A 26,021-nucleotide genomic window follows, 5' to 3' on the forward strand; every position below is an offset into this window, starting at 1 on the left:
GGTTTGCGAAAGACTTATTGAAAAATGTGTCTGAAGAATTTATTAATCTTAGTTAGTTAATTTCAGCATTTACTTACTTCATTAAAATCTAAATTTGTATATGTTAATATTAGTTAATGGTCCTGAGCTCCCATTAACTAACAATGAACAGTTGCATTTTTGGTTATTAATATTATTATGATCTATTAATTTTACTACTTTTTATTAATATTAATGAATACTGTAACAAATGTTTTTTCTCATTGTTAATGTTAGTTAATGCAATGGGACCTTATTGCAAATTGTTACCATTTTGAAACAGTTGTGAATGTGTACAGTCTTTTTGATAGGAGGAGCTTGTGTTTGTGTTATAAATATACCATAGAATGGACTATATGTACACGGTTACTTCCTGGTTGTGGTTAAGCCAGCTCGGGCATTTCCGGTGAACTGTTAGCTGTTCATTCTGTAGTTGCTGTACATCAACATAAAACCATCAATGGTTGACTTTTTAATGTTGTATTCATATTTTAATGCAGTTATCACATTTACCTAATTTGCCAATAAATCAGTTTTATTGATTGCAATGAAGACGAATCTATTGGGACCGTTTAAAAATGCGGTGTCTGTAATTAGACACGTAGCCTACATACATTTTTTCCAGCACTTTAAATGTTATTTTTATAGTGATGACCACAAACATTATTTGTTCATCCTTCTAAGATTGTCCCCAGTGTAAAACCGAACGTTTCAAAATGTAGGAAATTCAACATTTGATAGAAAACACTTATTTAAAAATTAAAAAGACGATAATTACCACGTTAACCAGCAGGTGGCGGCAAAGTAGCATTTATTTGCGCATATATCAGCCATTTCTTCTAATCGTTTTTCACTTCGTTTTTGACTTAATATTAAACATGATAAAATAACTAGGTTTAAAAATACATTTTGTCAATGTGACGTATGAAGTACTCACAAAATCTTAAGAAAAACAATAACTTTTCTTGTGAATGAATGACACAGAAAGCACTGCACTCTTCCTTTGTAATCACTAATCAGCAGCTGTCAGTCAGAGCAGCACAAGATCAGTGATTTCAGCACACTTGTGAAAACACACATTTTATTCAATTAATCGAACTAAATAGCACAATAAATATTTTATTTTGAAGCTTTTTTTTAAATAAAACTGTGAAAACTGATGATCGAAATGAATTTAGCCGATGAGGAACAATGAGGTACATCTTTATTGATTTATTTTTTATGCTGTCTTATGTTTGAATAACTAAATTAATGCTATGCCTGACTATTTAAGTGACTATATTCTGACTATAAACTAAGTATTACACTACTGATGCTCAACACACCAGCACATGACTCTCACCAGAAGTTTAGGCTTATATTATTGTTGAAGTTCTAAAGAACTAATAAGTACTAAAAAAATGTTTTTTAGTTTAAGTTTTCCTTTAAAAATATAAGCGAGGCTTAACTGATAAAATGTATAAAAATGAATAATAATTAAGATGTATTGTAGTGCAATGATGAATAATGTCAGTGTCAGACAACTATAGCTGAATTCCTTAGTTTCACACCAATGAGGGTAAAGGCAGTTTGTGGTTTCTTTATTTCCTTTCCATTCGGCTAGCTATGGTTTTGCTCATCAGCCGTACTGATTGCTTTATCTGACACGAGCAGACTGCAGTAGCCAATAACTGACAGTAGCGTAATAAAAGACAAAAAAGACACAAAAGTGCATGTTTTTTGTGACAACAATAAAAATTATTTGGTTTCAATTCTCACAGTATGTCAATCACTGTGCTGGTCTCTGATGACATAGAACAGAACTCTAGGATATAATCATTCAGAAACTTACTTAACAAATACATCCGTGTCAAACATTGGAGCATAAACTGGGAAAAGAGCAAACACTCCCCTGTGCAGAGAATCTCTTTTCTCGTTATGGAGTTTAACTCAGGCACCTCGGCCAGACCCCAGCTGTCGCTCGCAAACAGGTGACACAGCTTGGCCGTCAACAGACCACTAAGAACCATCATAAGGCTTTGAAGTGACCCTGAGACGGGTGACCCAGGGATGGAGAAGTGTCCATCCCTGGGTCACCCGGGACGCTATGCTCTTCAACAGGCATAGCTTAGGCTTATTTGAAGGCAAAACATAAAATCGTGCAACCTGCAAAAAATAAATTAAAAAAAACCTTGAACAAACTTTAGGCTAGATTTAACCTTGAATCAAAATTCATAAAAATGCTGTGAACTGCATAAATGTTTATTTGGCCTAATGTTTTCTATTTTACTAAACAACAAACACACACAATCATTATATTATTGCATAGCAACACTAAAACACTGTAATTAACCATTTTTGTCCCACAAACCATGCCCCACCACACATTTTTGACTGACTGAAGTACTGTCCCACATTAGGCAATCATACTGTCCCACTTTTTGAAACCACATTTCCTAAAGTGGGACACTAGGAAATTTGATAAAAATATAAAATATATAGTTTACACATACAATGTTATAGTATTTTTTGATGGACATACATTTCATAAGCACATTAGGCCAAAAGATATCATGATTTTTTTGTTTAAAATTAATTTATACTCCTTAATGTCAAGTTTGTCAAAACTCTGTCATTGACCTTTGGGTGGCTTTCACACAAGGTCCTTCCTTTTTGATGATTGCTACAGTCTCATATATGACTGGACATTTGAGAAGCTATGTGATTTTGATCACATGGCACCACAGCTTCAGATAACCTATAGTTTCACTGACATTCATGTGTTTATGCGGGACCTACAAACACTAAACCTTAGGTGTCCCACATTAGGGCAATTCACCCTAGTGTATGTCATCTGAGTGCACTATATCTGCAAAGAGTGAGCGACATGAAGTGAGTGAATTTGGACGCTGACGTAGCCTATAACTGTGCGTCAGAGAGCTGGAGCTATCACAGAAACGGCTCAACACGTGATAAAACTACTTTTATCCTACATGTTACTTCATAAAACAATATTAATAACAATCTTAATGACTGTATTTTGTAATCATACATACCATACATGCCTGCTTTGTAGTTTAATCGATTGTATGGTTTGTCATGCTTAATATGTGTTCATAATCATTAAATAGGCTACTATTAAAAAAACTGCAAACAAAAACAAACTTTAACAAGTGTACAATATTTCATATATTTATTAGTTATAATAAAGTTATTTTTAGTTTGTTAGAATCACAGATGACGTGGTCGTTGAGCATTAAGTTCCATAAAATTGTTCACATCACATCCTTCACTGGATACAAGTTCTAAAAAATCCAGTCGTTCACAAGGGGAAAATCAGAAAGCCACTGAAACTAGTGTAACTTTCTGGATCATCGTAAACCCAGGTGTTCCTCCAAAGCTGTGTATAAATCTTATCGCCGATCTCCAGTGAGAGAACAACACCATTGCTGCCGTTACCATTGCTAATAGGGAACCAGGCATGCACAGAGCACTGCGTTTCACCATTCTTCAAGAGACTGACGGCCATTGTTCTTCCAGTATGACTATGAGCGTAAAATCTGAAGTAATAGACTCCTTTTACTGGTGCTGTGAAAATACCTGTAAGGCACATGTAAAGAAGACACAGAAAATGTCATACGTGAACAGGTTTATAAACTGCATGTCATTACAGTATTTCTGTAATTCTCTTTACTGTACTTACCAGTGTTTGAGTCATAGGCATTTCCAATATTACTGAAAACTTTCTTGTATTCCAGAATTTTTAGATCATCCATAGGCCCAGTATGTCCTGTTCCAGATGCCAGAAGTCCAGCTGAGAAAGCAACCTTTTTGGCTGTAAATAAGCGAATACTGATGTAAAATGTGTTATTAAAACATTTAAATGTCTTTGAGAACAAAATATGCCTTATACTTGCCTTCATTCTCTTTTCGGACAGTTTCAAGCTCATTTTTTTAATCTTGTACTAAGGTTTTCAAAACTGTACAAATACACATGGATATGGTAACGTTACAATATGGCTGAACAATGAATTAAAAAAGTTGTGTAAGTTGTGATTTCTTTAAAACAGTTAATAAATTGCAAAGTTTTTCCACAATGACATGTTCAATACATATCCACCTTACCTTCATTCTCACTCAATACTTTGGTCAGTGTTTCTTCTAATTTTTGTATCCTTTCACCCATGTTTTTTAGCTTCTCAAGCTCAGCCAGTATGTCCATAGTTGGTGACAACACATCTTGTGCAGTTGAGCACAGAGCAGCAGTGCCAGCAGCAATATTGCCATTGTCTCACTTTTCATTTATTTTTCAGACAGTCAAATTACACCAGTGAGTTTTCCACAATACAGCTTTGAATGGCACAAGCTGTTCTTAAATACTGTTTTAAGGTTGCGAAAATTTGTAAACTTTTGTACTTTAGACTTATTTTTGAAGAGTTTTGTTTATTTTAGTAGTCCATTAGGGCAAGTCACATGTAGAGATAAATACACTGAAAGTACAATTTCAGCATAATATATGCATTAATGGATTATGAGTGTGTGTGGTTCAGGTATACTCTTATGTAACGGGGACAACATTATTTCAAACCAAAAACAAGATTATTTGGTGCCACTTTATAGTAACTGCACACTATGAAGCATTAGTTAAGCATTAGTAAATAGTCAATTCATCATTTACTATTACAATTCACTAGTAAGCAGTTTATAAATACAGCTATAAATGCTTTGCTCTTGATATATAAGCATATCTATAATGTGTTTTTCATACTTTTTAATGATTAATTTATAATTTCTAAATTAAGTATAACATTATTTACAAACCAGTCATTTAAGAGTTGTCAGTGGTTCATAAGATCATTTAGGGAGTGTAAGTAAATGATTAATAAACTATTTAAATGTACATTTATACATCTTATTTAGACATATAGTAATAGTTACTCAGTGTGTTAATAAATGCTTTAGTAACACATATTCCTACTGCAATTCATGATTAATTCAGGTAGTTATCAAGCATTTAGAAGTGGTCAGTTAACTATTTTTGTGAGCTCAAGTGAGGACTGTTTATGCTTCGTAAAGGTCTTATAAATGAGATTTAAAGGTTCAGTGATCTTATGATTATTGGTTAGATCAAAATCTCAATCATAGGTATTGTAGTCTCAGTCATCAGTTTAGAAACTGGCGCCTCGACCCCTGTGATGTGTGGCAGCAGCAGCGCAAGATCTCAGGAGAATGACCGAGCAGACACAGATCAAGTGTGGTACAAAGCATTCTCAGATTTATTCAGGAAGAAGGGTCATATTTATAGACATAGGTCAAACAACAATCTCCAATCATACGACTTACGAATCAAACCTTACCATGTATGGCATTTCAAGAAATATAATAACAAGTAAGAAATGTATGTGCGTAAATGAGTGTCAGTGTGTCCAAGGACTACTACTACTTGTTTTGTCTAGGTAGGTACATGATGTGCACAATGGAAAAATCCCAAGACAAAGTCAAAAAGTGAAGCCCAAGAAATAAGAAATTATTTTACAATGGCCACTTTAAATCATTTATGATTTAAAGTGGCCATTGTTAAATAATTTCTTAATTGTTAAATCGTTTAATCCATTAATGCATATATTATGCTGAAATTGTACTTTCAGTGTATTTATTTCTACATTTGATTTGCCCTAATGGACTACTAAAATAAACAAAACTCTTCAAAAATCAGTCTAAAGTACAAAAGTTTACAAACTTTCACAACCTTAAAACAAAGTATTTAAGAAGAGCTTGTGCCATTCAAAGCACATAAAAGCAGTAAAACCATCAGTAGAACAGGAAACAACAAATTAAGGTATGTCGCCCAGTTAGAGAACCATTATCTCATCCCTTTACCCCAGTCATATGCTTCAGGTGGATCAACAATTATGGTTTTCATGTGATTTATCAAGTCAAATATATTGTTGTAGTAATCTGGAATTGAAAAACAGCAAGCCTCCTGCCTTGGCTGTTAAAAGGTTTAAGGTCATTCTGTTCTGAATTACAGCACTTCTTAACGCTCTCATTTCGTCATTTAACAGAGTGATGGAATCAGCAGTGTCATTCTTCATTTGTTCTAACATCAAAACCAGTCCATTCATCTGTCGCAAGGCAGGAACCACTCCCCCAAATACCCAGAGACATTCATCTCTCTGATTGAAACTTTCAGTCCATTTCTGGTTCGTGTGACATCAATCATTGTTTTGCAGACTGAATTTCCCATTTTGTGTTCACCATTCTGACTACACACACAAGTGTCCCCCATCTCCCATTGCACTCTAGGTCAGTTCGCTTTGTTGAAAGTTTGCATGCGTTTGAAACAGTCACAACTCCATTATTCCGATTCCATAGTGCCAGTCTCCTAAAGCTAAAATATTCAAGATGGTGATTGGCAGGGTGCAGGTCTGATTACTTTTTACATCATTCATGTTGATTGTCTCCTAAAGATCATTGGATTGGATTATTGGATTGATATGATTGACTTGACATTTATAGGTGCATCTCAGTAAATTAGAATGTCATGGAAAATTTCATTTATTTCAGTAATTCAACTCAAATTGTGGAACTCGTGCATTAAATTAATTCAATGCACACAGACTGAAGTACTTTAAGTCTTTGGTTCTTTTAATTGTGATGATTTTGGCTCACATTTAACAAAAACCCACCAATTCACTATCTCAATGAATTAGAATACTTTCCTAAGATCAATAAAACATTTTTTTTTTTTTTTTTTTTTAGTGAATTGTTGGCCTTCTGGAAAGTATGTTAATTTACTGTATATATACTCAATACTTGGTTGGGCCTCCTTTTGCATAAATTACTGCATCAATGCGGCATGGCATGGAGGCACGAAAATGAAAATGGAAAATGAAATCAGCATCTCCATAAAGCTTGTCAGCAGAGGGAAGCATTAAGTGCTCTAAAATGTCCTGGTAGATGGCTGCGCTGACTGTGGACTTCAGAAAACACAGTGGTCCAAAGTCCTCTTTTCAGATGAAAGTAAATTTTGCATTTCCTTTGGAAATCAGGGTCCCAGAGTCTGGAGGAAGAGTGGAGTGACACAGAAACCATGTTGCTTGAAGTCCAGTGTAAAGTTTCCACAGTCAGTGATGGTTTGGGGTGCCATGTCATCTGCTGGTGTTGGTCCACTGTGTTGTCTGAAGTCCACAGTCAACGCAGCTGTATACCAGGAAATTTTAGAGCACTTCATGCTTCCTTCTGCTGGCAAGCTTTATGGAGATGCTGATTTCATTTCCCAGCAGGATTTGGCACCTGCCCACACTGCCAAAGCTACCAAAAGCTGGTGTTACTGTGCTTGATTGGCCAGCAAACTCACCTGAGCTGAACCCCATAGAGAATCTATGAGAGGAAGATGAGAGCAGTGTATGTGCAGGAATCCTGAAGTTAATTTCAATACCTTTTTAAGACTTTTTGAAGACCTTCTCAAAATATTTTAAGACCTCATCGCACTTCAAGTTCTAATCAGCAACAAACCTTTAACTTAATAAACAGTTGTAGTCTGCAAATAAATCTATAGAGCACAACCATACAACAGAACTCAGATAAGCTCGGAAGAAACAAAGCTCAAAAGAATAAATTAAAGCAAAGTTTATTAAGGCAAGGTTTATTAAAATATACATTAACAAAGAGCAACAGTGAATCATATACTGATTCAAACTCCTGACATGTGCCTCAGTTCATTTGATTTGCTTTCAATAAACGTTTTAGTTTGCTCCAGATCATTGAGTTTTTCTTTGTGTCTTCTCCTCAAGGTGTTGGATTTGGTGATCAGTTGGGCCATTAATGAGCCAGATTTTCCTGCTCTGCTAGCTGATCTGCATCTTTTTCTTAAAAGACTCTTTCTTAAGACTTTTCTCTTCTTTTTCAGAACTTCTAACTCGTCTTCAGCTTCTTTCCTCTTGAGGCTCTGTCTGGTAGTCTCTTTCTTCTTCCTTTCTTGTTCCAAGTGAATCCTGTACTTTGACCTCGCAGAGGCTACAGAAGCCAGGAGCTCCTTAGTCAGAGGTACCTTTAGAACACCCCCACAGGCACTGACCTTGTCGCAAATCAACCTCAAGGATGTTGCAGGTTTCGACCTGCTTGTTGACTGAGAATCCTCTCTCTACTGTGGCTTGTCCATGGGAGAGAATTAGAAGGCTCTGACAGAACTCTGACAACTCAGGGTAAGACTTGCTGATTGCTGAGTGCAAGAACACGTCAATCCGCTGCTGCAGTGGCTGAAAGGAGAGGAAACACTCATCTCTAGCCTCAACAGTGAGAAAGCTCTGAAATTGTTGGACAATCACATCACCTGCAATGAGATAATTAAATAGGTAATTACTAAATTTCGTAATGTGCCAATATTAGAGGACATACAATGACCTATCAGCTTCTACTCTCTTTATACTATTTTTCCTAACCAGCTGAGACGCTTCCTGCCAACTGATTATCCTGCAGGAATTTCTGCACTGTAGTCTTCATCTTTGTGAGACACCACTCTGGATCCCTGTGCATGCTTGTGGGCTCCAAACATGCTATGGCCCTGACCACTGAAAACTTCAAGGGACTTTTCTCCTGTAGTTTCTTAACCATGGTAACCAGACCCTGCCTACACTCTCTCCTGAAGATGAGCACAGAAAGCTCCCCTACCCCGTCTCCTGGCTCGGTCTGAAGTGCCTGACAAGTAGAACATAAAATGTAAACATACACTGTAAATGGCATAAAAAATTAAGATTTATAATTTAACAAAGGTTACCTCCCTCTAATTGAACTTATTAAATAACATAAATAAATAATAAATATATAATAAATAAATATATTTTTTAAAACTACATACAGTAACTGCTAATCATTGCTAGCAGTAAAATAAAATGTTAAAAAGGTTAATTTCTTAACATTTACACTGGTTTTCTCAAAGGGATTCTTAACATTCACAACTGGTTAGATTGGTGTACAATAAAAATCCATACACACAATGCTACAAAGAGAATATATCAAACTTGCCCTTGTGGCAGATTCAGCGCCTAGGCCTATATCAGCATTCATAACTGGGACCCAGTTCGCCTCATCAGCCACATTGACTTTGGTCAGCTGCAGGGGGGTGAGGTCATGCAGGTGCTCTCTCTTAAAAAAACGTCTCAGTAGACTCTTATGAGGATACAGCAAGCAATTAGTGGCAGGACTATTTAATATAGATTTATCATATTCAGTTGAATTAATCCTTACTGTTTTCGTTTACCTTAAGCAGCTCACTCAGATCTTTGGCCAAGAAGGGCAAAACTGGCTCATCTGTCTGGTATTTGGTCAGAAAGGGGTTGAAGGTTCTGGATATCGCCAGGAAGAACTGGAGTTTGGCAATGATAAGGGGATCAGCTTGTGCTGCCTCAATGGTGCCCGGGTTTGGGAGCTTCTTTTGCTTGACTGCATCCACGTACTGCATAAACAAATACAATTTTATTTACATACTTGGCAACATAAAGCACTTTATATGGGTTTTCGAGGGTGAAGTAAAAAAAAAAAAACAGTTAACCCAAATAAGTAAATTTAGTACTTAAGAACTGTAAAAAATCTTCCCTGAACTCTCAAAGTAAGACACTCATGCAAGCACCTGAAGAATGTATTTGCTACATAACAATTTTATGAAACGTGTGCATAGAAATATAGTACATTATAAGAAATGTAAAACTATCAAAAATTGACGAGTAAGTAAATAGTAAACAAACATAATACCTGCATAATCACTGGCCAAACTTGAAATGCCCTCTCTGCTACAGGGAGATTTTCCACCCATCTGTGGCCACAAAATGGCAGCGGAAAGCAGGTGGACCCAGTCAAGGCAGTGAAGTCCTCCCTCCTAGCAGGAACATTGTGGAAAAGGAAATGGAGTGCCCGAAGAAGCTTGTCCAGCTGTCACATGGTAAAGCCTGCCTTCACTGCATTGTGGAGTGTGTGAAGCCCACAGCTTCCAACCTTGACCAGGTGAGCTCCATACAGCTCTGCATGCTCCTTCTGAAGAAGGTCTCCCAACTTCACGTTGACATTGGGGCCGTCCATACTGATGGAGACAAGCTGCCTCATATTCAGTTTTGCAACACACTCCTGTGAATGACAATAAATGTTTATTATTGAAATACACAGGCAATCAAATCAAAATGTATTTATTGTAGCACTTTTCATACATAATGCAGCACAAAGTGCTTTACGTTATTAAATTGTACTATGTTATGTAAATAATTATTAGAAATTCAACTATTTGTTGTTCAGATTTCACAAGCATAACTACAATAAGAACATACCAGACAGTATTTTTTATACCTGAAACAAACAAGTGTTGAATACTGAACAAACAAACACACAGAAATAATGAAATTTATTAGACTACACTTACTTTAATGTGATGCAACAGGTCCTGAGCTGTTCCGTGTCCCAGGAATTGAGAGCCCAGATACCTGGACTGGACACAGTCATCATCCCAAAACCGAACATGTACGTCAAGCTGCTTCTTCTTTGTTGACTGATTGAGAGACTCGTCAAACATTAACACAAACGGGCCCGCTTTGTTGATGGTGTCAACGAGCTGCTGCTTAAAGAAGGTTGCAAGCCCGAATCTCATGATGTAACCAGTTTTGTCCTTGCCACAGGTGAATGTCTTAGCTATGTCCGAATCCGGAAACATTGACTTGAAAATATCAGAAATATCTTCGTGTGAGTTCAGTGAGTGGTGATTCACCGCAGTATTGAGACACCAGATAACCTCCGCGCGCATCGTTGATGTCCCGCCCATAGCCACCCTGATGTCGGCCGATGATGGGGCAGAGGTCGCTGTCGTAGCTGTTTTGACAAGTTCAGCTGTCGTGTTAGGTAGTGGTGTCGCTGTTGGAGCACAGAAACGGGCGATGGACAGCTGCGTAGTGATGGCCAATTTCGAAACACTGCTTCATGAATCTTTTGTTTCGAACCATTGATTCGGAGCGTGTATCAAACTCCCAAAGTCACGTGATTTTATTAAACGATGCTTCATTACGTCATCACTGTTTTGAAACATTTCAAAATATTTCGAAATTTCAATGGTTCACCGGTAGAGGGCGATGATAAAGTGAGCCCATGAATCATGTAGATTCACTGAGAACTGTTGAACAAGTGTCTATTGGCTTTACCCTATGGTTTTACATGATCTCCGATCAGGTTTATACATTTGTAGATGTTTTAATTAGATATTATAATAATTAAAATGTATAATGGTAGTTATTAATCTCGTATTTGCCTGTTTAGCTTGAGCCATGGAACAGAGAAACAAGCCTTAAAAAATTGATAAAAGAACACATATTATACAGACACTATATATTTAATCTTATTAGTTTAGTTAATTCCATTTGATTGATTTTACCTTCAATAAGACTTTTGCAATACATTTGTAAAAGGGTATTTTTAATGCATGTTTGGCCTGAGTTTTGTTGCATTTACACTGTTCTGACCGCTAGAGGTCACTGTGGAGACGGGTGTCAGATTGTTTCGAAGCCTCGACACATTACGGCACATTTGATTCAACTGCTTCAGTGTTTCACGAAGCCTCGATTTGCCCATCACTGCAGCTGCGACTGCTCTCTGCGGCCAACGGCGGCCTTGTGGCTAGCACCGTACATGTGGGACATGACAGAGTTGTTGCCCATCGAGGCTACGCTAATCTTCTTTTTACAATATGTACAGTAAGCCTCACAGTTGTTTTCAGCGACAGGCTTCAGACTTCTCCAACCAGGAGTCCGCAAATTTACATTTCCCCATTTCGGAGTCTGTTTCGCGACGTGTGGAGGGCGACACATCACTTAACCGCGCATTTCGCAAAATACGTGGAGTCACCCGTAGACGGCGCGCACGCCCTGAGCCGATCTCACTGACCGAGCATGCCGTTGTTTTTTAATAGTTATTATGGGGATGAAAATAAATATATTCATGAATACTTTTTGGAGTCAAACTCTTTTGACAAAGCTTGAACAAAATTTAATACCTCATAAAATCGTGATTAAGACTTTTTAATACCTTTTAAGGGCCTTAATTTTCCCAAAATGGATTTATCAACTTTTAATACTTTTTAAGACCCCGTGGACACCCTGGAGAGACACCAGACCCAACAATGCAGATGACCTGAAGCTATCAGAGCAACCTGGGCTCTCATAACACCTGAGCAGTGCCACAGACTGATCGCCTCCATGCCATGCCGCATTGCTGCAGTAATTCATGCAAAAGGAGGCCCAACCAAGTATTGAGTGCATAGAAATGAACATACTTTTCAGAAGCCTGACATTTCTGTTTAAAATATCCTTTTTTTATTGATCTTATGAAGTATTCTAATTCATTGAGATCAAAATCATCACAATTAAAAGAACCAAAGACTTAAAGTACTTCAGTCTGTGTGCACTGAATTTATTTAATACACAAGTTCCACAATTTGAGTTGAATTACTGAAATAAATGAACTTTTCCACGACATTCTAATTTGCGATGCACCTGTGTATAAGATACACCCATGTAGTGACGCTATCGCCAGTCGTGCACCAGGCAGCTTCGTGTCGCAAATCCACCGTAAAAACATTGACGACTCCATTGCTAATGGATTTCAAGGTTGTAATATGTAAATTAGCTAATACATTAATTTATTTCTCTGACTTATACAGCAATGTCTCTGTAAAGCCTTCAGTTCAACTCGACCTCGGCACAACCGCTGGAATTCCAAAAGGTGCGCTACAAGTCTTTTTACAATCACCCGCGAGCGCTGCGCTGAAATGCACTGAAATACTCATTTTGGCAAAATTTGTCAACTAATATTAAAATTAAGATAAAAATAAATAATTAAATACAATTAACTTCAATGAAATATTAAAATATAAAAATAAATAATCAGTGAAAATAAAATAAAAAATATATATATACAGTGCAAAATTGTTTAGTTGCGGTAAAATCATTTATAAAAAAAAAAAGAAAGAAAAAAAAAAGACAAAGGACTGAATTAAAATGTAATTGTAAATACTAGTAGCAGGCGCATTTATGATTTTAACTTGGCCTGTACTGGATTCTAGCAAGTAAAGATTTTTACTTGCTTATCCTATTTTTACTTGACTGCTTATCCTAAGATGCAAACTAAGCTAAGTAAGACAAGAAGAAATATAGCCTATATATTTGTTTGTAAAGCCCATTCAGCTACAAATGGATTAAAATGTGCCCTTATGTTTGTTATAATTTGTACCAAACAATTTCCTATAATAATAATAATAATGATGATGATGCAAAAATATTGAATGCAATATACTCAATGCAAAAAAAGAAAAAAAGTTTTACAATGCAACCAAACAATGTAAACCGTAGCAGAATAATGAATACATTAACCCTCTGGAGTCTGAGGCTGATTTGGGGCCTGGAGAAGTTTTGACATGCCCTGACATTTGTGCTTTTTTCAGTTGTTCATAAACACATTAATGACACAAGTGTCATTACACTGTATTCAACACAAACTAGGCTACAATAATATGTAAGGAACATGTATGTACATGTTTTTGTTTTTGAAGTAATAATGTTTATGCGTGGTTATTGAAAAAACAAAAAACTTAAGTCACTGAAATAAAGCCAAAAAATATATATTAAATCTGTGTTCACAAGACTTCTGGGTATTGGAGGTTGTAGACTAGAGTTTTTGCTTCAGAATTATGTAAAAATTATGCTGCCTACTCCTTCATATAAAACAATATATTGATTTAGTTTTTGTAAGTCACTTTTTGTCAAGAAACACAGTATGCATGGAGGCGTGAATGATCATGAAAAATGGGCCATTTACACCTGAGAAGACAAAAGAATCACATAATAATGACCTGTAATGACCTGCATATTAATGAGGCCTTTCAGTCAGGTAGGCTGTGAAAAAAACCCTCTGTAATCATGTCTCAGCTCAATTTAAAATAATGGTATTCTATTATATTCTTTAAAATATAATGTATTTCTGTGAAGCAAAGTGTCTGAACAATTATGTTACCTCTGTGGCATTTCATATAGGCTTTTAGCTTAAAGCATGCACATTTGGAGAAATATTGATGGATTCTTATATGTTTATGTCAAATTTCTATACAGAGGAGTAATATTTATTCTATATTTATTCTATATATCATCACTATGAGTGCTGGATACAATTCATACTTGCAGCCGGAGGGCGCTCTGTACACCTTTAGGCCACAAATCCATATAAAGAAGAAGAAGAACCAGGAACTAACTGCATGTCTTCTAGAGTTCGCTAACCATGGCTTTAACATCCAGATAAACACTTTTCAAGACAATAAATACACAATTGAGACGATGTATGCACGTATTGCCTCTGAATTTGCGTCTGAATAGCGCTGGCTCCGTGGGCGTGGCCGCATTAGCAGATAATGAGCTGAATCACAGACTTCTGACATGGCTCTCTTTTCATACAGATTACATAAACACAAAATGTTTGTTTTCGATTTGACTTGCACGATTTAAAACCTGACATTTCAACGTTTCTTTAGACATAAGTTTAATTTTTTTGTCATTCGTATTCACTAAGTTACAGTTCATTTTCTGAGAACTATCAGATTGGACTTTGTTCAGAGGGAGACGAGAGATCACGCATCATGTTAGTTTTCTTTATTTTACAAAAAGCACAGCATTTTGTTTTTACTGTGAGTGTACACAAATGAAAGAAGATATTCAACAGATTAAAATGGTGTATAACTCTTAATTGTATGTGCAACATTGACGGAGTATTTTGAGTCTCTTTCACACTGGTAAGAAAAAAAACGCGGTGGTATCGCCGGCGATACCCTCAGACCTCAGAGTGTTAATAGATCAGTATAGCCTAAAGAACCCTTTATGACAAAAGAGAATAGATACTAGTATCTAAAAAATAAGTACTAGCACAGGGGTAGGTAAGTTCGGTCCTAGAGAGCCGCTGTCCTGCTGAGTTTAGCTCCAACCTTAATCAAACACACCTGAACAAGCTAATCAAGCTCTTCAGGATTACTAAGGCTATAGGCAGCTGAAGGTTTTTTTTCAGGGTTGGAGCTAAACTCTGCAGGACAGTGGCTCTCTAGGACTTGCCTACCCCTGTACTAGCATGAAAATAAATAGTGAGGATTAGATGTTAAAACGGCTTGCCATAGTGGAGAACGCGGCTTCTCTATCCCCGAACGACAGGTGGCGGCAGTGAGCTGAGTACTCAAAAAAAAACATCATCAATGGTGATGAAGAAGACACAGAGTTGACTGCTCATGTATGTTGTTGAGCAGTATGAGTAATAAACACAATGTTTACACTTTTGAGGATTATAAATGTACGCCGGACCCTGTATTCACGGTGGAGAGGGAATGTCTAGAACCATCTCCGGCGCCGATAGTGGTAGATAACGGCTCGTTTCAGTGCCGCGCGGGTTGGGCGTGCGGTGGTTCACAGTCGGATCAGCCGCGGCTCGTGTTCAGATCGGCGGCGGCGCGCAGCAGAGGAGCCGCGCGCAGTGACGCGCACGTGGGGAATGACATTCCTAACCTGGAGCCGCTGCGCTGGACCCTCAAGAGCGCGTTTGACCGCAACTCTGTGGTGAACTTTGACATACAGGAGCTCATCTTTGATTACATCTTCATGCACCTCGGAATAAACACACAGGTGATGATGTTTATCAGTCTCTTTCCACACATTATCTGGAAACATAGAAGCTTTTGACAAAACAAAACAATACTCAAAGGCAAGCATTCACACATGCAGGTTTGTGCATTGGAGACGGAGGTAAATGAATGAGTCACGGAGGTTGTTTAATCTCTTGGCTTATACTTTGTCAGATAAATCTAGTTTGTGTTCTTGTATGTGGGGTTTGAGTTATAAATGCATTTGCACAATAAAAGCAGGTGAGATTTATCAAAGATTCAGCATTCTGATCTTCAGACTTGGGTAAAGTTGGTTTTATATTCGCACATTCGGACATCCGCATTCAATAGCCTTGTTAATCACACTACATTGGACATTCAGTGGACATTCACAAGTAAATATGCCATTAAAACAATACTTGCCTATTTTGATCGACTGTGAAAAATATTGTAAGTTGACAATCGTTGGTTGTCAATATTATGTCGCTGCTTAAAATTAGCAAACATTAATTTATTGCACATTTATTGGAAAGTTTGAATTTATCAGAAGTCCAAATGTGCGAATATAAAACCAAGTTTACCCAAGTGATCTTCAGTCACAACCCTGAAAAAAAATTATTTTACTTACCAGACTTTTTACATGAAATGCAAGAACAATGCAAATTAATATTATATTACATCTATATTAATATAAAATTTATAAATATATTCTTTTGTAAAAAATTAGTTATTTTTTACATTGAGTCTTTGTTGTTAAATGACATTAAAAACACAGACAGCAGCAGGAACATTAGGCTACTGTCACTTTAAGACATAATGCTGGGATACTGTTACACGTGTGTTTTCATTCTCGACTGCTTATGTTCACTTAAGACATAACTGACTATGGATACTCGCCAAGGGCATTTTGAGATAATTTTATGTGAAATTGTCATTCAAGCACAAGAAATTGTGAAAGAGACGTTTCATGAACCCTTAAATACTATTGGAAAGTTCGGAGAGCGGACTCAAACACCAAGCTGAGCCGAAATCGGGAACACAGGAGAAAAATCCAAGAGGATGGGATTGCGTTGTCTATTCGCTGCAGGATTTATGTGCAGTGGTTATTGTTGCACTGTAATTCGGATGAATAAAAATGACACACTTCACCTTTGTGCTCTAGGGTCATGTGGATCACCCTGTGGTGGTCACCGAGCCGCCCTGTAACCCGCTTCACTGCCGACAGATGATGTCGGAGCTGCTCTTCGAGTGTTATGGAGTCCCGCGGGTGGCGTACGGTGTGGACAGTCTGTTCAGCTTCTACAATAACAGTGTCAGTGATGGAGCAGATCTGCCCTCTACAGGTCTGGTGGTGTCATCAGGGTATCACTGCTCACACGTGCTGCCCGTCATCAATGGCAGGTATCAGACACAACATAGAAGTACTTTACAAGTGAAAGTATATGTTTTCTTTCTTTTGATAAGAAACAGACTCAGCTTTCAAGTTTTGTCATATTCGTTACGAAATTCAAACATCAAATATGGTTTTGGTTTGCATTGATGGCTTGCAATGTTTGAGCAAGTCTGAACAGATGCATTAACGACTGAGAAATAATTTCTCCGTCGGTGTCAATGGATGTTTTGAATCGCAGGCTGGATGCTGTGAATTGTAAGCGTGTGAATTTGGGTGGCGGTCAGGCCGCGTCGTATCTTCAGAGACTGCTGCAGCTGAAATACCCCGCAAACCAGACGGCCATCACACTGAGCCGCATGGAGGAGCTTCTGCACCAGCACAGCTACGTCGCTCTGGACTACCAGCAGGGTAAAACACACACCTTCATCACGTACAGTTTATTGTGTTACAGGACAGAACCGAGGAGCATTTCACTTGGAAATTTGGTGATCATTAGAATAATTTTTTCAACAGTTTCAGACGCAGTTTAAATGTTAATATTTCAATAATAAATTGGGAGTAGAAGCATAATTATATCATTAAAGAGGACCTATAATGCCCCTTTTACCAGATGTAATATAGTCTCTGGTGTCTCCAGAATGTGTCTGTGAAGTTTCAGCTCAAAATACCCCACAGATCATTTATTATAGCCTGACAAATTTGTTCCCATTTTGGGCAAAAACACGCCGTTTTTGTGTGTGTCCCTTTAAATGCAAATGAGCTGCTGCTCCGGCCCCCTTTCCAGAAGAGGGCGGAGCTTTAACAGCTCAACAACAACAAAGCTAGAGAATCTCACGCAGCCAAAATGAGGATTGTCAGTAACGGTGTTCAGCCTTACATTGTTCAAACCGGAGTCGACACTGATGGAGAGACTCAGGAAGAAGTTACAACTTTTAGAATGAAACTGGACGTTTCTGAATGGTTAGTGGGTACATTTATGTAGTTGCTGTGGAGTTGATTCAACTCATCCACTAGCATGTGCCGTCATGTTCATCTTTTGTGTTGAATTGATCCTCGTTTGTGAAGCAGTCCGGCGTAAAATGACGGCATGACAACAACACTCTACTACAACAACTCTTCCTCTTCTCTAAAGCAGCCCAACATGGCCACGCCCCCTTTGTTGTGTGTTCTCGGGGGTGGGGTTTATGTAAATTTTGGGGTTTGTGATGTCACCAATCCGGGAAGAAGCTCGTTGTAGTCCCTACCAGCCATTTGTAGTAGTCTTTAAAAAGCAATTTCTGTAAAAGAAAATATCTCTCTTTGCATTGAACTTTGAGTGTCGTAACTTTGCATGTTGTTTATGATCAAACAGCAACATTACACACTAACTAAAGTTAAAAAAGAGAAATCATAATCAACCACCCCTTTAAAAATTGATTTAAAAACTGTTCAACTTAAATCTGTACAGAGTTTTTATTTGAGCGTTGATTGTTAAATGAATTTGATTATCAATAAACTAAAAGATTTTTTTGGCATCACTATTTTGGGCTTAAGTCAACCTCAAGTTTGTCTGAACTGCTTTCATGAACTGTGCGACAGAGCTGGAGAACTGGCGCAGTCCTATCTTTTACGAGAGGGAAGTCCACCGCGTGCAGCTGCCGTTTTCAGGGCGGGCAGTGGGCGTTTGCATGAGCGCCGAGGAGAGGAACGAGAGGAAAGCACAACAGCTTCGCAGACTACAGGAAATCAACAGCCGCCGCAGAGAAGAGAAACTGCAGGAAGACCAGAAACGGCTGGAAACGCTGCTGTCTGTGCAGGTACACACAATCACATGCAGAGAGGGGAAACGCTGTGCTCCCGCCTGCACACAGTGACTGTCCTGTTCCCATCAGGAGCTGCTGGAGGACGGATCTCTGGAGCTGTTCCACAGGAGTCTGGTGGAGCTCAACATGGACTCGGCCGAGGAGCTTCAGTCTTACATCCATAAACTCAGCATGAGTGTGGAGCAGCACAAGCTCATGAAGGCCGAGGTTTGTGGACACAGATTATATTATTAATAGAATTAATAAAACTTGATTTCACTTGTATGTCCTCAGCTTTAAGACCTATACACATTGAATGTGAATATTCAGTGGATAGAGATTTTTTATATATATAACAATGAGTGCATACTGTCATTATGGCAATTTACCACTATACATTAGCCACAAGGAAGATGTTTAAAGAATTAAAAAGGCATATGACTACTTTTTAAAATGATCTTTTGTGCCTGGGTAGTTGTTGAATCAAACTGCAGAGGTGGAGCCGCCCGCAGATGACGGGAATGAGATGGAGACGGATTTAAATGAGGAGAACGATGATCCCGGCAAAACTACCAGTGCCAACCAGGTAATCTTGGAGTAAAGTTAATGAATGACGTCTTTCAGAGTCTGCTGTTATGATTCATCAAGATTCAAGATTCAAAACATCAAGATTTGTTCATTGCACATGTGTCTGGTCTTCATTTTACTCCCTTTACTTTCTTTGTGATAGCCGATGTTTAACATGGCGGAGTATCATCAGCTGTTCGTGGGAACGGAGCGTTTGCGTGTGCCGGAGATCTTATTCCAGCCGTCACTGATCGGAGAGGAGCAGATGGGCCTGATGGAGACACTGCAGTTTGTTCTGGAACAGTGAGTGATAAAAGAAACCGGCAACAATTTATTTTACACGTTACATGTACTTACTGTAGTAATAACAGTAAATTACACACATTTACAACTAATTATAACCAGGAAGCACATTTTTAATAACATTACCCAGTACGTAAATGTGTAATTACACTGTAACAAGGACACCTTAAAATAAAGTGTAACCAATAAACTCCTGAAATGATATATCAATGTATTTCGACTTTGAAAAACTGATTAAAATATGATCTATTTTTCACATGCTTTACGCACTCGTCAGCTTTAAAGCCTCGGTATGCTTCAAGCAATATTAAAGAACGAACTGATTGATGTCATTTCAAACAAAATCTGGTCAAACAAAACTTGTTTGGGGTTTGTTTTGTAAGTTTGTTTCTGGAGAAATTGGCTCCGGGTGGAAAACACCTTCAAGCTACCATTGGTCCATGGCGATGATGTAAATGGTGGGTGTGGTTCTGCGGCTCCGCCCACTTAGATGGGGAAATCTTCTCCGGTTCAATTATGTTTAGTCCACTGAGGTCTGATGTGAATAAACACATTTGTCAGATGCGAATGAAGAAACACACCGATGAATTGCAGAGCTGGTGCAAACATATCCACATCACTATGATCACATGCTTTCTGAACTGCTGTTTTCTCACTGCTGTTATTTTTGCTGAGTGTTTATTTTGTTATTAAAAGGAAAGTGCAGTACATATTCATCTAAACGTTGCTTTCAGCAGTGTGCTTATTCGATCTCTGTAATGGCTCTGAATTCACTGATTCAGTTTAAAACTCTCATCTCCTGAGCAAGTTCATCGTTGTTTGGGGAATCATTAAAAATAACCAGTGCATGAGAGCCAAACTGTTTGCATATTGGACATCATGTCTTGCACTGTTTGTTGTTGTACGTACAAGAAACACTGTCTTTGGTATTGTCCCAATCCTAGTGTACAGTTCCATAGATGTTTATTTGTGTGTGAAATACACCACTTACTGTTGTCTGTGTGTGTGTGTGTGTGTGTGTGTGTGTGTGTGTGTAGGTACCCTGCGGAACAGCAGGAGGCGCTAGTGAAGAATGTGTTTTTAACTGGAGGAAACCTGCAGTATCCTGGACTAAAAGAAAGAGTGCAGAGAGACCTGCTCGCCATCAGACCCTTCCAGTCACACTTTAAGGTCTGTACAAGGTCAAAAGTATAAAACAATCTTTATTTCATGTTCTCACAAATTGGTGACATTTTAGTTTTCCAAAAATTCCATAAAGAGAATTCCAGAATTACCACTTCATTGCTAATCTTTAGCCAAAAACCTCACATGTACTGTATACATTAGGAAAAAAATGATCAACTATGAAATATTTTAAACCCCGCATGAATTTGCCTTGACACATACATTTTATCTTCTATGTAGAACTGACTTCATCCAAAAAAGTTGTTTTGCATAAACATTGATTACAGGATCTCTGCGGGTCTTAAATCAGAGCAGAATTCATAAAGTCATGGCATTAAATGTATGCATTGCAAAAAAATGTTCTTGCTCTGTATTTTTGTCCTGTTTTCCAATTCAAATATCTAAACATCTTTAAATCAAGATACATTTACTTCAGATGCAAATGTAAAATGAAGTCTTGAAAAATGTAACAAAATGAAGTGAGTTTGTGTAAAACAAGAAGTAATATCTTTCAATGAGTTATGAAAACTTCCCTTTGAATTAAGTTGATTTTTGAGTCCATTGGCAGATTTTTGTTGTTGTTTTAATCATAAACTCACTTCATTTTGATCACTTTCACAGAAAACAACTTCATATTTTATTTCATTTTGTATCTCCAGTAAGTGCATCTTGATTTACGAATCACATTTTCACTGGAAAACAAGACAAAAAATTTTGTAAAATGAATTAAAAAGTAATGGATATCTGTTGGAACTTGTATTTTCAAATTCTGAAGTTTAGCTAATACAACTTGTTTCCCCCTAAACATTTACGTTTAGAGAAAATAATGACCTATTGTGTTCCCTTCAATTTATTCCTTAAATTTTCATTACGTGGTCTTAAAAAGGTCCTTAAATTTGAATTCATAAAACCTGTACTAAAATGTGTATTATGCCACAGATATTTGGAAACTTAAAGGATGATTAAAGTATCTTCTGTCTGGCAGGTGTCTCTGGCGAGTCGGCCGGCTCTGGACGCGTGGTTCGGGGCTCGTGAATGGGCACTCAGGAACCCTGCTGAAGAACAGGGCTGGATCAGCCGTCAGGATTATGAGGAGAAGGGAGGGGAATATCTGAGAGAACACTGTGCTTCAAACATCTTCATACCCATGAAACTCAATAAACCGACACCTACGACGAAACACATAATCATGGGAAAATTCCCAGACACAAGCCTTCCTGACACCATCAGCAATGACAATGACGTCTCCCTGTCTTAGTTGGATATGTGTAGTTTCGATTTACGCAGACTGGACTGTTGACACTGCAGGGCATTTCTGTAGCATTTACATTTTTACACATCAGTTTAAGGCCTGTTTGTACAGTTGACATGTACATTTGACAAAATTCTATTAGTGACCAAATTTGTTTGTTTTAGTGTTTTAATTAGTGTACAAATTAAAGCCTGGTTCACACTGTACGATTTTGGCCGTCTGAGAGAAATGTTGAGAAACCTAAAAGACTCCTCTGATCCTAGGCCAAAATCTGTAGTCTTTGATCGCTAGTTTGACAGACAGCAGATTTATGACCATTGCGATCAGATTTCTTCTCTGAGGAATGTTTCCAGCACCTTGCTGAATCTTTGCCATGAAGAATTAAGGCAGTTCTGAAGGTAAAAGGGGGTCAAACCTGGTACTAGAAAGATGTATATAATAAGGTGGCCAGTGAGTGTATGTGTGAAATATCTCTGTTCACATGCTGTTCTGATCTTCACGAATAGCATATACATATTTCATTCATATAATGTAGCTATTGAGGAGAAAAAAATTCAGCCAGCATAAGTTAGCTAAGGATTTAAAATTCCTCCATAATTTATTTATTTTCTCTGCACCTTTTGTACCTCTTTTATTTTCACATGAAATCACACCATATCTTGCAGACACACTTAGAATTTAAATACACCTTTGCTTCACACAATTTGCATCAGATGTAATGGAATAACAAAATAATAAATTCATAAATATACAAGGAAATGTAAAAACAAAATTGATGATGGTTTTGAATAAAATAATCTCTGATTTGTCAATGACAAGCAAAAGCCGCAAAAATATAGTTTTTTTATCTTGTGCTATAAGCACAAGACACGTGAACAGCTTGGCTTATTTTACATTTCTTTGTATGTTTATGTATTTATTTCTTATTTTGGCAGCTTTGGCATTCAATACAGGCGGCGCTTGGAACAACGTGCTGTAGCTCAACACAGTATCTGATTCTGCTTGTTAACAGCAAGTGTTCATCACTAATGCACAATCATCACTTAATCACCTAATTATCTCATTAACCACAATAATGTTTCAGTGTTACTTTTTTATACTGAGCAGTATTATTTTAACACTGGGAAAGTTGCTGTGGAGTAGAGAACTGATAAACAACAGAAAAAGTCAGAAGTCATGACTATCAAAAGACCACAATGAGGCACAACTGTAAAAATATGTGGCCATTTGTCTTGCATGTTATCACAGTTAGAAAAACTTATTTTTCCACTCTAAATGTTATAAATACAGGATAGTAAAAGAGATAGTCTAGCCAAAACACAGATGACAAATGTCTCATCAACTGTCAGGAACATCTTGACCTTGTCTTCATTGAAATGGTTCAAATGCAGCATCAAACACCTGGTTTTAGTCCACAAAATGTTTATTAATATGGTGTAGTGACACATCCATCAAGCACAGTAGAGAATTATTCATATTCTCTCAGAAATAATGAGAGATAAATCCTACTTCAACCTGCTGATAATAATTCTTATTATTTAATATATAAATTGTAAATGCTAAATCCTCTTGATGGCCATAGCTGATGCTATTGACGATATCTCTGGAAACATATCATGGTCAGTCGGCGCATCCCAGCACGAGGGTTTATCGTGCATATTTCAAACGCATAGTGTGAGCAGATCCGATATGGATCTGATTTATTATTTAAGTCACATGGGCATTAGACAAAAGTCACAAAAGTGTTTGTGTTAACACTTGATAATCTTGAACAATAGAAAATTCATTGAGTCATCATTTCTAACAGGGCCTTTGTTTCTAGTATGGACTTCTCCTTTTACTTTCACACAGTTTTTGCAATAGCAAAACTTTAAATCTAAGAAAAGAAAAGTTTCCATTTGCAAGAAAAGAGAAATGTAATTCATAATTCAATGCTACTGTGAGGAAACACACTCATTTGTCATGATTTTTGAAATGCTGTTTAACTTGTGCTCTTTAAAAACACACCTGAAGGAAGCTGGGCTGTACTCCAGAAAGCAAGGTTAACTTACCGACACACATATCCTGAACTATTGGTTAGTTACTCCAGACCTGGCTTACTCTGGCTACACCGTTTCCAAAATGTGACTGGGAGCAAGTTCAGTGATCCCAGAGTGTGTTCACAGTGAAAACAAACACAATCTCAACAGAGCACCGAATGTAGGAGTCATTCTGTTAACTCCACTTTTAGACATACACTTTTGAACTTCCTTAAGCACTTTCCCTCAGGGGAATCCCTTCCAAGTACAGTCAACTTCTTAAAATGGCAGAGGAAAGTGTACTTGGACAGACCCTTGACCCCTTGATTTTGACTGAGTCTACTCATTATGTACACGCAGATCCATAGACCACAATGCAACACAATTGTAACGTCACAGCAAAGCATGCTTAATTTACCCCCACCCCACACAACTCTAGTGAATGATATTGGAGTTACAGGTGCTGGTCATATAATTAGAATATCGTGAAAAAGTTCATTTTTTTATTGTAAATTATTTTAAAAAATGAAACTTTCATTTATACTAGATTCCCTACATGTAAAGTAAAACATTTCAAAAGTTTTTTTTTTTTTTTTTTTTTTTTTTAATTTGTTGATTAGAGCGTACAGCTCATGAAAGTCCAAAATCCAGTATCTCAAAATATTAGAATATTTACATTTGAGATTCATTAAATGACCATCCCTACAGTATAAATTCCGTGTATCTCTTGTTCTTTGAAACCACACTAATGGGGAAGACTGCTGACTTGGCAATGGTCCAGGAGACAATCATTGACACCCTCCACAAAGAGAGTAAGTCACAGATGGTCATTACTGAATGTGGTGGCTGTTTACAGAGTGATGTATCAAAGCATATTAAATGCAAAGTTGACTAGAAGGAATAAATTGGGTAGGCAAAGGTGCACAAGCAACAGGGATGACCACAAGCTTGAGAATACTGTCAAGTAAAGCCGATTCAGACACTTGGGAGAGCTTCACAATGAGTTGAATGAAGCCGGAGTCAGCGCATCAAGAGTCACCACACTCGGACATCTTCAGGAAAAGGACTACCAAGTCTGAAACAGAAACAACGTCAGAAGCATCTTACCTGGGCTAAGGAGAAAAAGAACTGGACAGTGAACAGTGGTCGAAAGTCCTCTTTTCAGATAAAAGTAAATTTTGCATTTCATGTTGAAATCATGGTCCCAGAGTCTGAAGGAAGACTGGAGAGGCACAAAATCCAAGCTGCTTGAAGTCTAGTGGGAAGTTTCTGAAGTCAGTAATGATTTGGGGGCCGTGACATCTGCTGGTGTTGGTCCATTGTGTTTTATCAAGTGCAAAGTCAATGCAGCCATCTTCCAGGAGATTTTGGAGCACTTTATGCTTCCATCTGCTGACAAGCTTTATGGAGATGCTGATTTCCTTTTCCAGCAGGACTTTAGCACCTGCCCACAGTGCAAAAACCACTTCCAAGTGGTTTGTTGACCATGATATTACTGTGTTTTATTGGCCAGCCAACACGCCTGACCCCTGAAACTATGGGATATTTTCAAGAGAAAAATTAGAAACAGTTGATCCAACAATATACAGATGATCTGAAGGCTCAATAGTGCCTCAGCAGTGCCACAGGCTGATCACTTCCATGCCACACTTCACTGATGCTGTAATTTGTGCTAGAGCAAGTCATTTGCTGTAATGTGTGCTGCAACCAAGTATTGAGTGCACAAATGAACATACTTTAAAGAACTTGAACTTTTCTGTTTTGAAAATCCATTTTTTGATTAATCTTAGGAAATATTCTAATATTCTGAGATACTGGATTTTGGACTTTCATGAGCTGTACGCTCTAATCAACAAAATTAAAAAAAAAAAAAAAAAAAAAC

The 26,021-nt window shown here is 37.6% G+C and overlaps 1 protein-coding gene and 1 pseudogene across 1 annotated transcript; one reads left to right on the plus strand and one right to left on the minus strand.

Annotated features, from left to right (window-relative positions):
• Positions 1 to 3,173: 3,173 nt before the first annotated feature.
• Positions 3,174 to 4,299, minus strand: LOC125269778 (annotated as a pseudogene).
• A 10,942-nt stretch (positions 4,300 to 15,241) lies between these two features.
• Positions 15,242 to 22,327, plus strand: actr5 (actin related protein 5). Its single transcript, XM_048192738.1, has 9 exons — positions 15,242 to 15,683; positions 16,824 to 17,062; positions 17,293 to 17,462; positions 18,633 to 18,850; positions 18,926 to 19,063; positions 19,311 to 19,421; positions 19,566 to 19,705; positions 20,743 to 20,875; positions 21,855 to 22,327. Exons 1-9 carry the CDS (start codon positions 15,297 to 15,299, stop codon positions 22,125 to 22,127), a joined length of 1,809 nt encoding a protein of 602 aa, XP_048048695.1. The 5' UTR covers positions 15,242 to 15,296; the 3' UTR covers positions 22,128 to 22,327.
• The last annotated feature ends 3,694 nt before the right edge of the window (positions 22,328 to 26,021 follow it).

This window comes from Megalobrama amblycephala, linkage group LG6 (genome assembly GCF_018812025.1).
Source record: "Megalobrama amblycephala isolate DHTTF-2021 linkage group LG6, ASM1881202v1, whole genome shotgun sequence".
Lineage (NCBI taxonomy): Eukaryota > Metazoa > Chordata > Actinopteri > Cypriniformes > Xenocyprididae > Megalobrama > Megalobrama amblycephala.

What these genes read in the sequence shown, in the direction of transcription:
- actr5 (XM_048192738.1), top strand. Translation starts at nt 15,297, where the DNA reads ATGTTGTTGAGCAGTATGAGTAATAAACACAATGTTTACACTTTTGAG. An exon ending in AAACGCTGCTGTCTGTGCAG is followed by an intron (nt 18,851 to 18,925) that starts GTACACACAATC and finishes TGTTCCCATCAG; the next exon opens with GAGCTGCTGGAGGACGGATC. An exon ending in ACAAGCTCATGAAGGCCGAG is followed by an intron (nt 19,064 to 19,310) that starts GTTTGTGGACAC and finishes GTGCCTGGGTAG; the next exon opens with TTGTTGAATCAAACTGCAGA.